The 13021-nt window shown below is 39.5% G+C and overlaps 1 protein-coding gene across 2 annotated transcripts in view; it reads left to right on the forward strand.

Moving 5' to 3' along the window:
* The window catches only part of SLC2A9 (solute carrier family 2 member 9), a 49507-nt gene that overhangs the window by 16074 nt on the left and 20412 nt on the right, over positions 1–13021 (forward strand). For both annotated transcript variants that reach the window (XM_088130423.1, XM_007432347.4), the window contains exons 3-5: positions 1026–1186; positions 3818–3942; positions 11692–11837. In XM_088130423.1, the coding sequence (XP_087986549.1) occupies positions 1026–1186; positions 3818–3942; positions 11692–11837 (432 nt within the window). The remainder of the gene's footprint in view (positions 1–1025; positions 1187–3817; positions 3943–11691; positions 11838–13021) is intronic.

Consider the following 13021-nt stretch of genomic DNA (forward strand, 5'->3'; position numbering starts at 1 on the left):
CTGACAGAAGCCTCTCTGGAGCTGGTCTTGGGATGACATACTTCTTGCAGAGGATAGCATGCTCTGTATTTCAGGGCTCTGCAAAACTAAATTCAGGTCTGGCAATCATGCAGCAGTAAACAATTTTGTAATTTGATTTTCTTAAACATGTTTTTAGCAATGATAGATTCACTACACTCCAGCTGGAACCTGACATAACTAATGCCAAAGTGTTTGCATGCTTAACTGCATTATTTCTGGAGCACATTTAGAGGGCAGTTGATGTCGTCCAGGAGAAGGATTGTAGCTGAGACCATGGTGTGTGACAAAGAAGCCCAGCTCTCAGACCGAATGTTCCAGGATCTGTTCCAGACCCCTGGAGAAGGAGGGTCTTAGGGGAAGCTACAACACTGAGAAGAGATCCTGTTGGCCCAGGGCTCAGTAGAGCAGGAACACTTCACCTTCATCATCATATTTAATTGATTGATTGATTGATTGATTGATTAATTAATTAATTAATTAATTTGTAAAGCTGCCCATCTCACCTAAAAGTGACTGTGGGTGGCATCATAACCCTCCTCTGTTTCATACAACTCAAGGCACTGTATATCATGCTCCTGCAGCTATTTTCCCTGCAACAATGAGAAAACTGGCCACGGAGGGTGCAGGTGCTGCTTAGGGTCCTTTGCAGACTTTCTCTTTGTCTGCAGCCTCCACAAATGTGAGGATCACACAGAGGTGAAGGACAGAGCCTGCAGCCACTCCGCCCCCTCCCCTGATGACCAGTGGAATGGGGGCAGACTTGTCTCTCTTCACAAACCAATCCCAAATGCAACCTTTAAACTTTCAAAAAGGGGACCTGGTGGGTTTTCCCATTCCATACATGACATAAAAGTCAGTAGGTAAGCTTGTGTAAAATGCAGGTCTCATTTTTAAAAGAGGACTCTTTATAGCAGAATTTTTAAATGGTCCAATTTAAATAATTTGGTTTCGTTTTTTAAAAAATATGTTGATTCATAATTATATTTCCCTACACTTGCTTGTAGTTTATTAAGAAGTTTTACAATGAAACCTGGGAAAGAAGATATAACCAGTCAATCACTGAACAGTCACTTACCTTGTTGTGGACTTTATCTGTGTCTGTTTTTGCTATTGGCGGACTTGTGGGTGCATTAATCGTTACTCCAGCTGTCAAGTATTTTGGTCGGTAAGCATCATACTAAAAAGTTTGTGCTATACAATATTTTTTTCTTTTAATGTAGACAAAAAAGTGCTCCTCTAGCTGACAATATTATGGCATCTGCAGTTTAAAGTTCTAAATAAGATACTTCCCATGATAAAACAATTGTGATTAATAGCAAGTAATAATGTATGCAATATAACTTTGTATAAATTGGGTAGGGGTTTTGAAAAAAGAAAAGTCTTGTCCTGCTTTTAAAAATACTGTTTAGGAGGCGCTATCACAGTTTGTGCCATCTAGTGGTCATCCAGAGTTTGGCAGTCCAATTATAGTAGTCCTATCTGTGACAAAATTGTCTTATTTATTTCTGGATAAACTCAACAAATATGTTCTGACGTTTGAAACTCCTTAACCCTTAATCCTCCTCAAACTGAGTTCAGGAGAATTAGTTTATGTCCTAGCCCAGGAGCAGGCAGTTGGATGTCCATGAGAACGGTTGTGGCTTCAGACATGTCCTTTTGTACTCACTAAGCTCTATTCTCACCTGTCCTTTTAGACCAGGAAGATATAATGTTACCAACCCGAGCATCAGCCACCATCCCTATTTTCAAGAATAGCTCTGAACCTTAAGAGTAGGGTTAAAAGTTGGTAACAAGACTATATTTTGGCATTGGTAGTAAGAGCCCTTGAAACTTGATCCATGTTCCCAAGTGGCAAGGGCAAAAGTATGCCACAGCTGGGAAAATGCAAGCAGTCTTCTGCATACTACCAGTTTTAGCCAGTCACTAATACACTTCTCCCCTCACACTTTATCCACCAACTAAATTGTTTTGGAGAGGCTACCATGGAAGACATCAAACCCCTCATAAGAAGTTGCTACTTAGAGTGAAGTTGTACTCCTAACCATCTCCTGGATTTATTCTTTAGACATGCACTGCCTGTGCTTACAATGGCAACCATGGAAGACAGCAACTTGAGCAAATCTAGATCTACCATCAATCCACATCTCCACATCACTCCCAGATATCAGTAACATAAAGGAATGGGTTTACAAATGCCAGCTGCTGTACTCATTCTCCTGGGACACCATCTGAATCTTGATAATTGTATGCCACCTCCCCCATGGTATCAAAGAAGTATTTTAGCCTCCCCCAGCATTGTATTTGATTCAGATGTGGAAACAAAATGAAATTTCATGTACTTGATGCAAGAGAGAGTTGTGCATGAATTGGCCAGGTTCACTCTCCTGCCTTCTTGCAGCTCAAGGTCTTCTTGTGGACACTGAAATTCATAGCTCAGCAGCAGCAGCAGCAGCAGCAGCAGCAGCAGCAGCTCTATGAAGTTAGGCAAATCTCTTCCTCAGAGGAGGCAGAAAGGACTTCTTTGAGAGTATTGGTGGGACTGAGAAATAGAGCAATCCATCCCCCAATAAAATAATGCTCCCACTGCTGCTACATGTTCCCTGGAAGAGTCAGTGCAAGATTTCCCCTTAAATATTGGGTATGGTAGGATCTAGCTGCTGTTGTCCAACTGACCACGGAGCCCATTCCCACCTCCTACATCTGTTTGCATGTGTGGCATGCAAGGATGGCAGATTACTTTGCGGTAATACCTGTAGTTGCAAGAATGCAGTCTTGTGGAGCAGTTGGTATTCCTGAAACTAAACCTTCTAATCCATTGCTTTACATCCAAAATACCTTAAAGGGAGCATCAGCCACCAGTCAGCTTTGCTTTACTCTTTCTACAGTTTTGTTTTTCTTCTTGTTTATTTTGGATTAATATGATTTGCTTTGGATTTCTATTCCATCCTGCATTTATTATGTGACGTATCTCAGGCTGAATAATACTGGCCTGCTTCCTTTAGTTCTCAAGTCATCTTGAACCTCCAATGCTCCTGAACACCTTTGTGAATATAGACATTTGCTTCTTCTGACTGGCAAGGCATTCTGGTCCAAGCTAACAAATTTAGACACTTTTTTTAAAAATGAGAATGTAAAGGATTGAAATGTCCTGCACCAATTTATGTGACATTTGGCTTTCTTCTTTTATTCATAAAACTTAAAATCACAAGAGAGAGAGAATTATGGAAAAACAAAAAAGAGTTATAGCCATTCTATGCATTCACGGGAGAACTGAGCATCAATTTTGTTGAATCCTGCTCAGGGTTAGAGACCTGCCAGAGTGACCTGTACTAGATTGGGCCCTTGTTAAAGACTTAGATTGATACAGACAAAACGGAAGCAAAGCACATTGTGGTTTAGTGAGTCATTTGAAAACAGTCTGTATTCAAACATTGTTCAAATCTTCACAGCTCTGGGGCTACAAGTTGTCCAACCTAATTTAAGACAAAATATGAAGAGACTCCCTGGCAAGAGAGTTACAGAGATTCCTTTAGATCCATGGTATTTTTGTCTTGTGATTTTGAAAGATCTTTATCCTATCTATGGGTTTTTGTTTTTTTGCGGGGGGAATACAGGAATGGTTTACTATTGCCGTCCCTTGTGAGGTTTGAAGGATATTTGTTTACCCTTAATTTTGGCCTTATGGATGTACCTTCAACTTATTCCATCTGTAGTGATAACCTTTAATTACACTGCTTTATCAAAAGCTGTTTATCTGGCACTGTAAGGATGTAATAAATAATTTGTTTCTTTTCAGAAAGCGAACCCTGCTGCTAAATAATGTGTTTGCCATTGTGGCTGCATTGTTGATGGCCTTCTCACAGATGGCAGGAATCTTGGAAATGATTATTCTGGGCCGATTCATAATGGGCATTGATGGAGGTATGACTTAATTTGTGCTAGATACAGATATGTAGTGAAAGTTCTGCAATCCCTGCTTTCTGGCCTTTTGGCATCTCAGCTGAACTAGCTGAACCTCAAAAATAGGCTGAATTTTTACAAATAAGAAATAGTAAGAGTCAAGCTTTTTGATGTGCTATCTTTAATACGTTAAGCCTTTAGTCTTCACAAGATCAGAAGCCCTTTTGAAATCTTATCATTCTACCTAATAATTATTTACTTGTTGACTAATCCTAATTAATTAATCCCATACATGCATACTTCCCAACTGTTGCATTAAATCATACATTACAGTAAAATAGCAGAGCCACAATTCAATAAAATAACAATATATGGGAACGTATAGCTGGGTATAGCACTGGGAATCCGGTCCCTTCAACAGCACCAAACAAAAGACAGAACATGGAAGACCACCCCAGTTCCCGAGGCCTCATGAAATAGACATGCTTTAATAGGATCCCTAAAAAACAGGAGAGAGGAGACCATCTGGATATCTGGAGGGGAGTATTATTCCATAAGGGGGGGCACTGATTAAGATTTCTTCTTGCTTCTGTGATTTCTGAAAATGGCAGTCCTAGAGCAAAGGAACAAGGAGTGAGCCCACCTTGCTAGACATTCCTGGGTGGGCAGAAAGAACAGGGAGAAGGCAGTCCTGCAGATGCCCAGGTCCCGAACAAGGGACTGCTGGCACCTTGAATTATACCTGGAAGCCAACTGGCAACCAGTGCAGCCCTCAAAGTGGTGGTGTTATGGGGCAAATTGGGAGATGCTGGTAACTTCTGAAGCTGTGGCATTCTGGACCAGCTGTAGGGTCTTGTGCCACTTAATGCACAACAGAAAACAAGTTGCCATTTCACAAACTTTCTAATAGCTGTAGATGGACAAGAAAAGATAATGGTGCACAAATTCCTTATCCATCAAACATTAAGATCTAGAGGACATGATCATTGTTAACTTGTTCATGAAATGATGAATTTGCTAAATTACAGTGATGGGAACTTGATTGTGTTATAAGGGAGAACAGGGAGACCTGTTTCTAGGAACTGATTACATATCGAATAGGTAATAAATGCCGATTGAAGAAAAGATTCTCCCAGAAGCATGGGCTTTGTATTTCAGTAGGATCTATTGACATCTAGTGTGGGATGTCAGTGGGTCGCTAGGTGAGCATCAGTGCAATTCTCAGTTGCCAGTTAACTGCTTCAGGGGCCTCTATAAGGCTCCAATTAAAAATAAGACTCCTGAAAAGTGTATCAGTTGCTATACCAAAACAGCTGGCCAAACTGTTTTCCTGTGTTTAACAAATGGGAATTTTTTCAGAGAGCTATAGGTTGGGTATAGGAAAATACATGTTGTGTATGCATGTGTGCATGAGATAAACAAGATCCCAAGAATTAGTAACCATGGATATTATAAGACTAATGGAATTATTAGGTTTTAGGAAGGATAGGAACAGCTCAACCATTGCCAGATTTTATTTTATCTTGCCTTCAAATATGTGAAGAGTACTACCGAAGGTTTGTATGTGTCATATGTGGAGTTGGCTGCTACCTTTGAATGAACAAACAGAAGCAGGTTATTGATAAAATTAACTGATACTGAAGCATCTACTGTATTTAGTGCAGCAGTCATATTGTATACAGTAGAAAGAGTAGGTTTATCTAGATTGCTGACAGAACTTTAACAACAAGACAAAATAAAGGCCATGTATTTGCACTTATATTGTTTACTGTTTATATAAATTTGGTAACATCTTATTTGCCAGCTCTGTATTCAATGTATACAGCTACCCATCTTTAGGCAGCTATCAATGATTAAAAACAAGATAAAGCATTATAATAAGCCAATCAAGGACATACTGTATATGGCAGCCAAGATAAAAGACCAGCCAACAGAACATTTAACACATCCATGATATGGGTTCAACCACAAACTCAGGGCCCCAGTTTGGTAACAAAATCAGGTCTTCGAGGCCTTGGGAAAGGTCAGCAGGGTCAGGGCCAATCTGATCTCTGGGGGGATGATGTTTCAGAGGGCAGAGGCCACCACAGAAAATGCTCTCCTCCAGGGATTGCCAGATGACACTCCCTAATGGATGGGACCCGGAGCAGGCCTCTCTTGCTAGTTTTAACAGGATGGGGAGATACAACCAGGGAGAAAAGTCCAACAAGCAACTTGGCCCCATCTTAAAATTTCTGAAAGAAAAATTCACACATGGGCAACGCTGTCCCTTATACCTTGCCTTCACTGACTTAAAATTAGCCTTCAGTTCTGTTCCAATGGTTGCTCAACAGCTACTCTAATTAGGATGCTGTATGAGAATTCAGACACTCAGATGTGATAGAGCTGGCAGCTCTATTGCAGATCTTCCAATCCATTGAGGAGTGAAGCAGGATTGTATTCTAGTTCCCCCACTGTTTAATATCTATGTGAATTCAGTGATAGATGTCTTAATCAAAAAGAAAATCTTCCTTCCTAAACTCAGCAACAGGCGCTTGCAATATTGCTCTAAGGCAAGGATGCAGCAGTTCATTCATTTACACAGATGGGCCTCAGGAGAAATCTGCCAGCCTGAGCAGAATTCCATAAGGGAGAAGGGCATGCAAGCACTCACTCTTAAGACCCAAACTATGGTTTTCTCAGGAAGACTCAGTTGCCACAAATATCAGTGGCAAACTGGAAATAATAAACTTGAGCAAGTTTCAGCTTTTAAATACCTTGGCATAATTTTTTCATGCCCCTGGAGCTTGGTAGGAACAAATTAGAGCCCTTTCTGCCAAAGCAACAACATTGCCAAGGCAATTTTGGTTTTTTCCACTCCAAAGGCGGCAGATGCATGCCTGTTGCCATCGGGCTTTTTAAAGATTAAACTACATTCCAAATGCTGTATGGTGCACAATATGTACCTACAGTGCTCTTTTCCTTTTGCACTGCAGTGTTTATGTGGAGACATACTGTACTTTCATCACTTCCTAACAAAAACCACATAGGTTATGAGGGGGAGGTGGTTAGTTTCCTACTCAGAGACCAGAATTCTACAGTCACCATTAGAGTTGCTAAGTTTCTATCTGCAGGGATTTCCATAAAAAGGCATAAGATGTCCAATTTGGTGTGATGACATTGTGAAATCTTTGTCTTTTCTTTTTATGATTCTATTGGTTTTATGTTTTACTCTATCTTACTCATTTTCACCCTTTCTCTATTTTTAGGTTTTATGCTATTGTTACACTATTTATGTTATATTTGGTTGTTGCTTCTGTATTTTTACCTTGCTCTTGTCTAATTAAACACAATTTTCAGTGGAATGAAAGGAGTTGCAATAGTTGTTTTATAATTTGGTTGCTAGGAGACATAGGAACCTTATGGTGACAACTTGGTTCTTGCAGGAAGTATTTACTGTAGTTAGTATAATTTTCAACTAAGTCTGACAAGCATTCACAGTTTAAAAAATGCAAATTATGGCTTCAGCAGTGTTTAAGGGTAGGTATCAGCAAATTCCTGTTGTGCAAATACCTTTGTAGTCATCCTCAGATTGAGGATTTATTGCATCACCTTTTACATTCCCCGTTATACCCATTAGTCTGTATAATGTAAAAAGGACATTAAAAAAAGATGGGCAATCTTTCAGTTCAGTTTGAATGAAGAAAAATAGGTTTTTCTTTGATGAAGGTATGTCACAGAGTATAGCCCTATTTGCCCTAAAAAGTTAAATCGTGTTGTTTTGGAAAAATCCTGCCTACTTATAAGGAACCAAAGCAACTAGAAACCTGCAACAGGTTTGTTTACTGAGCATTCAAAGAATAGAGCAATCACTGGGTGATTGGGTCAAGAGATGCCAAGAGCTTTGAGCAATCTACACACAGGATTATATAAGAAATGGAGGATACGTAAAGTCCTGAGTAATGAAGTAAAGACTACGACTAAATAAGGTAGCCTTTAACCTGAAGGGCCGGGCAGGTTGAGGCTGCTCCAGGATGAGCCTTTCTGCCCACATCAAGGTATCCCAGCATAAACAATCAGCATCTGGCTGCCCATTGGCATTGCAACAGAATTTCCTTCTTCACGATTCTCCCAGGAAAAGCAAGTCTGAATTCTGTTATCGGTCTCCTTCAGCCGTGGGCCCAGGGCCCCGATCTGCAGCGATAACCTTTCCGCAGTGAGTCACATAGAGTGGTCACGTGATCCATTTAGGAATTTGCCTCAAGGAAAAACCTTGCCTACTGCAGTGGAACTGCATACTACACAAACCATAGGTCCCAAATTCCTCTACAATATGGATATTACATGTAAATAGATGTTGGACCATTATTAAATTAAGATTTCCTCTTTTAATTTTATTTTAATGTTTTGTAATGTGTGAGAGGGTTACAAACCACAGACCAGGAGGGTGAATGCTTTTCTTTTGATATGTACACAAAGTTGCTTCATTATATAAGAGACACACTTCTAATGTGTTAAACCTGATATATACAACTAATCTACTTATCTGTGCCTAATATATTTATAAGGGACAATGCTATAGCTGTAAGTGACAAGTGACAATCCTTAACCAAGTTACAACTTTCCTTCCTGCCCTGGGTTCTCAAATGCCCAGCTTTCCTAGCATAAAGGCAGCATTGCCACAGTGCTTTCCCAGTGCCCCCCTTTAAGGATTGGGAATTCAGCTCCTTTTTCCCAAAGCTTAAAATCCTCAAGTTACAGTGGCAATTGGGACTGGAATTTCCATCACTAAGCAATGCAGTTGTAAAGCACAACATCACATGACCACATTGCTTAGTGATGGCAATCCTGGCAGTCCCAGTTGCCATCGTAACCCCAGGTCATTAGGCGGGAAGAGGCAGGAGTCCCAGGCAAGCAGGCCAGCAGGTGTGCAGGTGCCACAAGGGGCGTTGCAGGCAGGCACTCTGGAGCACAGGCAAATGCTATGAGAGGCAAGGGTTATTGCTGGCAGGCCCTAGGAAGCACAGGTAGACAAAAAAGCGGCAGGAGCGACTTCCAACTGGCTTCCCCATTGACTTTGCTTGTGGGAAGCCGGCAGGGAATGTCAGAAATTGCAATCGCATGACCACAGCTCGCTGCAACATTGTAATCACAAGGTTGTAAATCACCTCATTCAGCACCATCGTAACTTTGAACAGTTGCTGGACAATTGGTCCTAACTCAAGGATTACCTGTATTATCCTCCACTTTCCAGCCCCTGTACTTCAGTAGGTCTTGCTGGAAGTTGAAGTAGCCTTTGACTGTGTTGCTTCTCTGTCTCTTGGTCCTTACCAGCTTGGAGGAGGGAGAAAACAATTACTTGTTGCTGGCTGTAGCTGGTCTGTGTCTTTGGAAGCCTTGTAAAACTTTAAGGCTCTGCTACTCCTTTCTCAGCTGTAGTAGTTTCTGAGTCTCATACTTTACTTTCTTCTTTACTGCCTTTCTTGTAGTAGCTTCTGAATCTCACTGCTCATTCCATCAACTGCTTTAATTCCACCTCCTCCACACACACAACTGGCTATTTTAGTTCTCCAACAGTCCCCTTTCCCTCTTCCACTAACACCCACCCCCTGTGCCTTCAGGGTTTCTCTTTTATCTCCCTGCAGTACAGGTGTGGTCCTTTGCTGTCTTAAAGTGCCAGGGACCACAAATAAAAGAAAACTCACATCAGCAGCCTTGAGTCTTTGCTTCCCTTAGTGGGAAGCAATGGCCTATATTTAATAAGAAACTTGAAAGTAAAACATCCTAGTATGGACCTTCTAACTGATGTTCATGTTCATATAGCCTTTCTCATAGCACAAGATCAAGATACTTGGAAGAAATACAAACTACACGTGTAGTAGCTCCAGCTATGCATCAGATGTAGTCGAAGGATGATTCCAGGCATGTTGGAATAATTCAGAACAAAATGTCATTTACCTGAAGTGGAACAGACAGGTGTAACCCATTCTGATCCAAATCGAAGCCCTCCTTGGAATTCCAGTCCCCAGCCGGTTTTCAGTAGACTACTGATAGGCCATTGCAGCAGCTGCACCAGAAAATGGAAAAAACTGAAAAGATTAGATTCAACATCTGGGAGATCAGTCAAGTCACATGATCCTAAGTTGTCCAGTTGCACTTCTAGGGAAGCCAAGAGATCTTGGAAGATGCCCCACTTTGTTCCTCCTCATTGCTACTTAGTCCACATCAGGAATAGTTATACAAGGATGTTTTGTGAACTATCTTACCTAGCTAGCTGGCCTAAAAACAGATTATGTTTATGGAAAAGAGTAGTGAGTTACTTTTTTACACTTCTGCCTTAATTCCTAATAACTCTGTTTTACCACAATTTAAAAAATGACATCTTTTAGTATGTTTTCTAAAATGTATATGTTTTTATGAAAAAAAAAGAAAAGAAAGATTAAGAAAAGAAGAAATAGAAACAAAAGCAGGAAAAAACATATTACAACAGTTTCTTCAAAAAATATTTAAACCTTAATGGGCTAAGAACTTTGGACATAACATATTAAGAAAATATATGGTTAAAAGGGTTTAAATTTGCATTATAACTTAAGAGAGAATTTTTATAAAATGTTGGTACATGACTCCAGAAAAATTGTCTAGAATGTATAAAGGTACTTCAAATTTATTTTGGAAACATGGGCAACATGAAGGGTCATTTTATCATGCCTGGTGGACTTGTAAAAAATCCAGAAGTTTTTGGGTTCAAATACATACAAATGATACAAAGAATTTTAAAGATCAACATTCAACTGAAATGAAAACTTTTCTTGCTGGGATTAATGGACATTCAGTTAGAAAAGAGCCATGGAAGGTTATTTTTATATATGATTTCTGTTGTGAGACTATTATATGCGCAAATATGGAAAGACTCTGAAATACCCACAGAAGAGGAATGGTTAGTGAAGATGACAGAACTAGCAGAGATGGGAAAATGTACTTCTTTGATTAGAGAAAGATCAATGATTACATTTATTAGTGACTGAAAACCCTTTATGGACTTTTTGCTGAAAAAAGAAAAAAATTAACTTGTGATTTATGGGTTTGAAGATTAGAAAGGGAAACTATGATGTAACCTTACAGAGAGAGAGAAGGTAAAATATAAATGTATCTATAACCACCGTCAAGAAGATCAGAAGCCGCTTCTTTAGAATCTTTCTTTTCCACTTCTTTTTTTAAATGTTCTATTTCTTTTTCTATATTTCTTTTCATTTTGTCATTCTTTTTCTTTAATCTTTTTTAATTCAAAATTTGTGTTTTTAATTCTGTTGAAAATCTTCTTCAATAAAAATTATTTTACAAAAACTTAAACCTTGACCACATGAAATAATATACTTCAGTTTTTCTGTTGTGTTAGTTATGTGCCAGTTCATAAACAGAAAGTCAGAACATACTTGTCATTCAAGACTGCGAATCTAGAATAACTCTGTCTTTGGAATAATTTGAATAATTATCTTCTTTGCTGCCCCCCATGCATGATAATCCATAATTCTTTGTATAATAATAAATTTCTAGATTTTTATATATGATTTACATCTTTAAACAACAACTGTTTTGTTCCACCTCTTGTCATAATTTGAAGCAGCAATATTGTAACCTTTAAATGCTCCCATTTGGACCCTAATCTAAATCATCCAATTCAAACTTTGCTCAGGATGGTTCAGGAATAAATAGGGCTCTGTCTGACTGACTGACTGTCAATTTTTCCTTTTATTAAAAAGTTGTTCTTTACCACTTTTTTCTTTTTCACAGGGATATCTCTTAGTGCACTCCCAATGTATTTGAGTGAAATTTCTCCCAAGCAGATCCGTGGGTCATTAGGACAAATTACAGCAATCTTCATCTGTGTTGGTGTTTTCAGTGGACAGGTTTTGGGGCTACCTGAGATATTTGGAAAGGTCTGTAATATTCTGAATTATTTATTCATTTTTGTACAATGTAAATGGAGATTGACAGCCCATTAAACACATGAAGCATGCCAGATAGTCTTTCTCATATTGCCAAAAGAGAGGTACCATCCAGTAGGACATGATCTCTCTGGTGCCCATGCAATCTCATGTAAATGCGTAGAAGCTGTACAACGCCTGATCAGTTTTGCTGGAGAATTTTTGATAAGATGTTTTATCTTCTAAGATTCACGTTACAAGTTTTTAAAGTTTTAAGAAGTTATCTCCCTTTTACTGTCAGTTTTGAAGAGAGAAAGTAAGGATACAAAATAGATTCATCAGTATTCCTAACTATACAGTTATTCACATCCCCAATTTCAGTATGGCATAACCAGTATACAGTGGGGCAAAAAAGTATTTAGTCAGCCACCAATTGTGCAAGTTCTCCCACTTAAAAAGATGAGAGAGGCCTGTAATTTTCATCATAGGTATACCTGAACTATGAGAGACAAAATGGGGAAAAAAATCCAGAAAATCACATTGTCTGATTTGTAAAGAATTTATTTGCAAATCATGGTGGAAAATAAGTATTTGGTCAATATCAAAAGTTCATCTCAATACTTTGTTATATATCCTTTGTTGGCAATGACAGAGGTCAAACGTTTTCTGTAAGTCTTCACAAGGTTTTCACACACTGTTGCTGGTATTTTGGCCCATTCCTCCATGCAGATCTCCTCTAGAGCAGTGATGTTTTGGGGCTGTCGCTGAGCAACACGGACTTTCAACTCCCTCCAAAGGTTTTCCATGGGGTTGAGATCTGGAGACTGGCTAGGCCACTCCAGGACCTTGAAATGCTTCTTACGAAGCCACTCCTTCGTTGCTCGGGCGGTGTGTTTGGGATCATTGTCATGCTGAAAGACCCAGCCTCATTTCATCTTCAGTGCCCTTGCTGATGGAAGGAGGTGTTCACTCAAAATCTCACGATACATGGCCCCATTCATTCTTTCCTTTACACGGATCAGTCATCCTGGTCCCTTTGCAGAAAAACAGCCCCAAACATGATGTTTCCACCCCCATGCTTCACAGTAGGTATGGTGTTCTTTGGATGCAACTCAGCATTCTCTCTCCTCCAAACACGACAAGTTGAGTTTAGACCAAAAGGTTCTACTTTGGTTTCATCTGACATTCTCCCAATC

This window comes from Python bivittatus, unplaced genomic scaffold, assembly GCF_059951505.1.
Source record: "Python bivittatus isolate LINGU-HERP-01145 unplaced genomic scaffold, Pbiv_v1 ctg000070_np1212, whole genome shotgun sequence".
Classification (NCBI taxonomy): Eukaryota; Metazoa; Chordata; class Lepidosauria; order Squamata; family Pythonidae; genus Python; species Python bivittatus.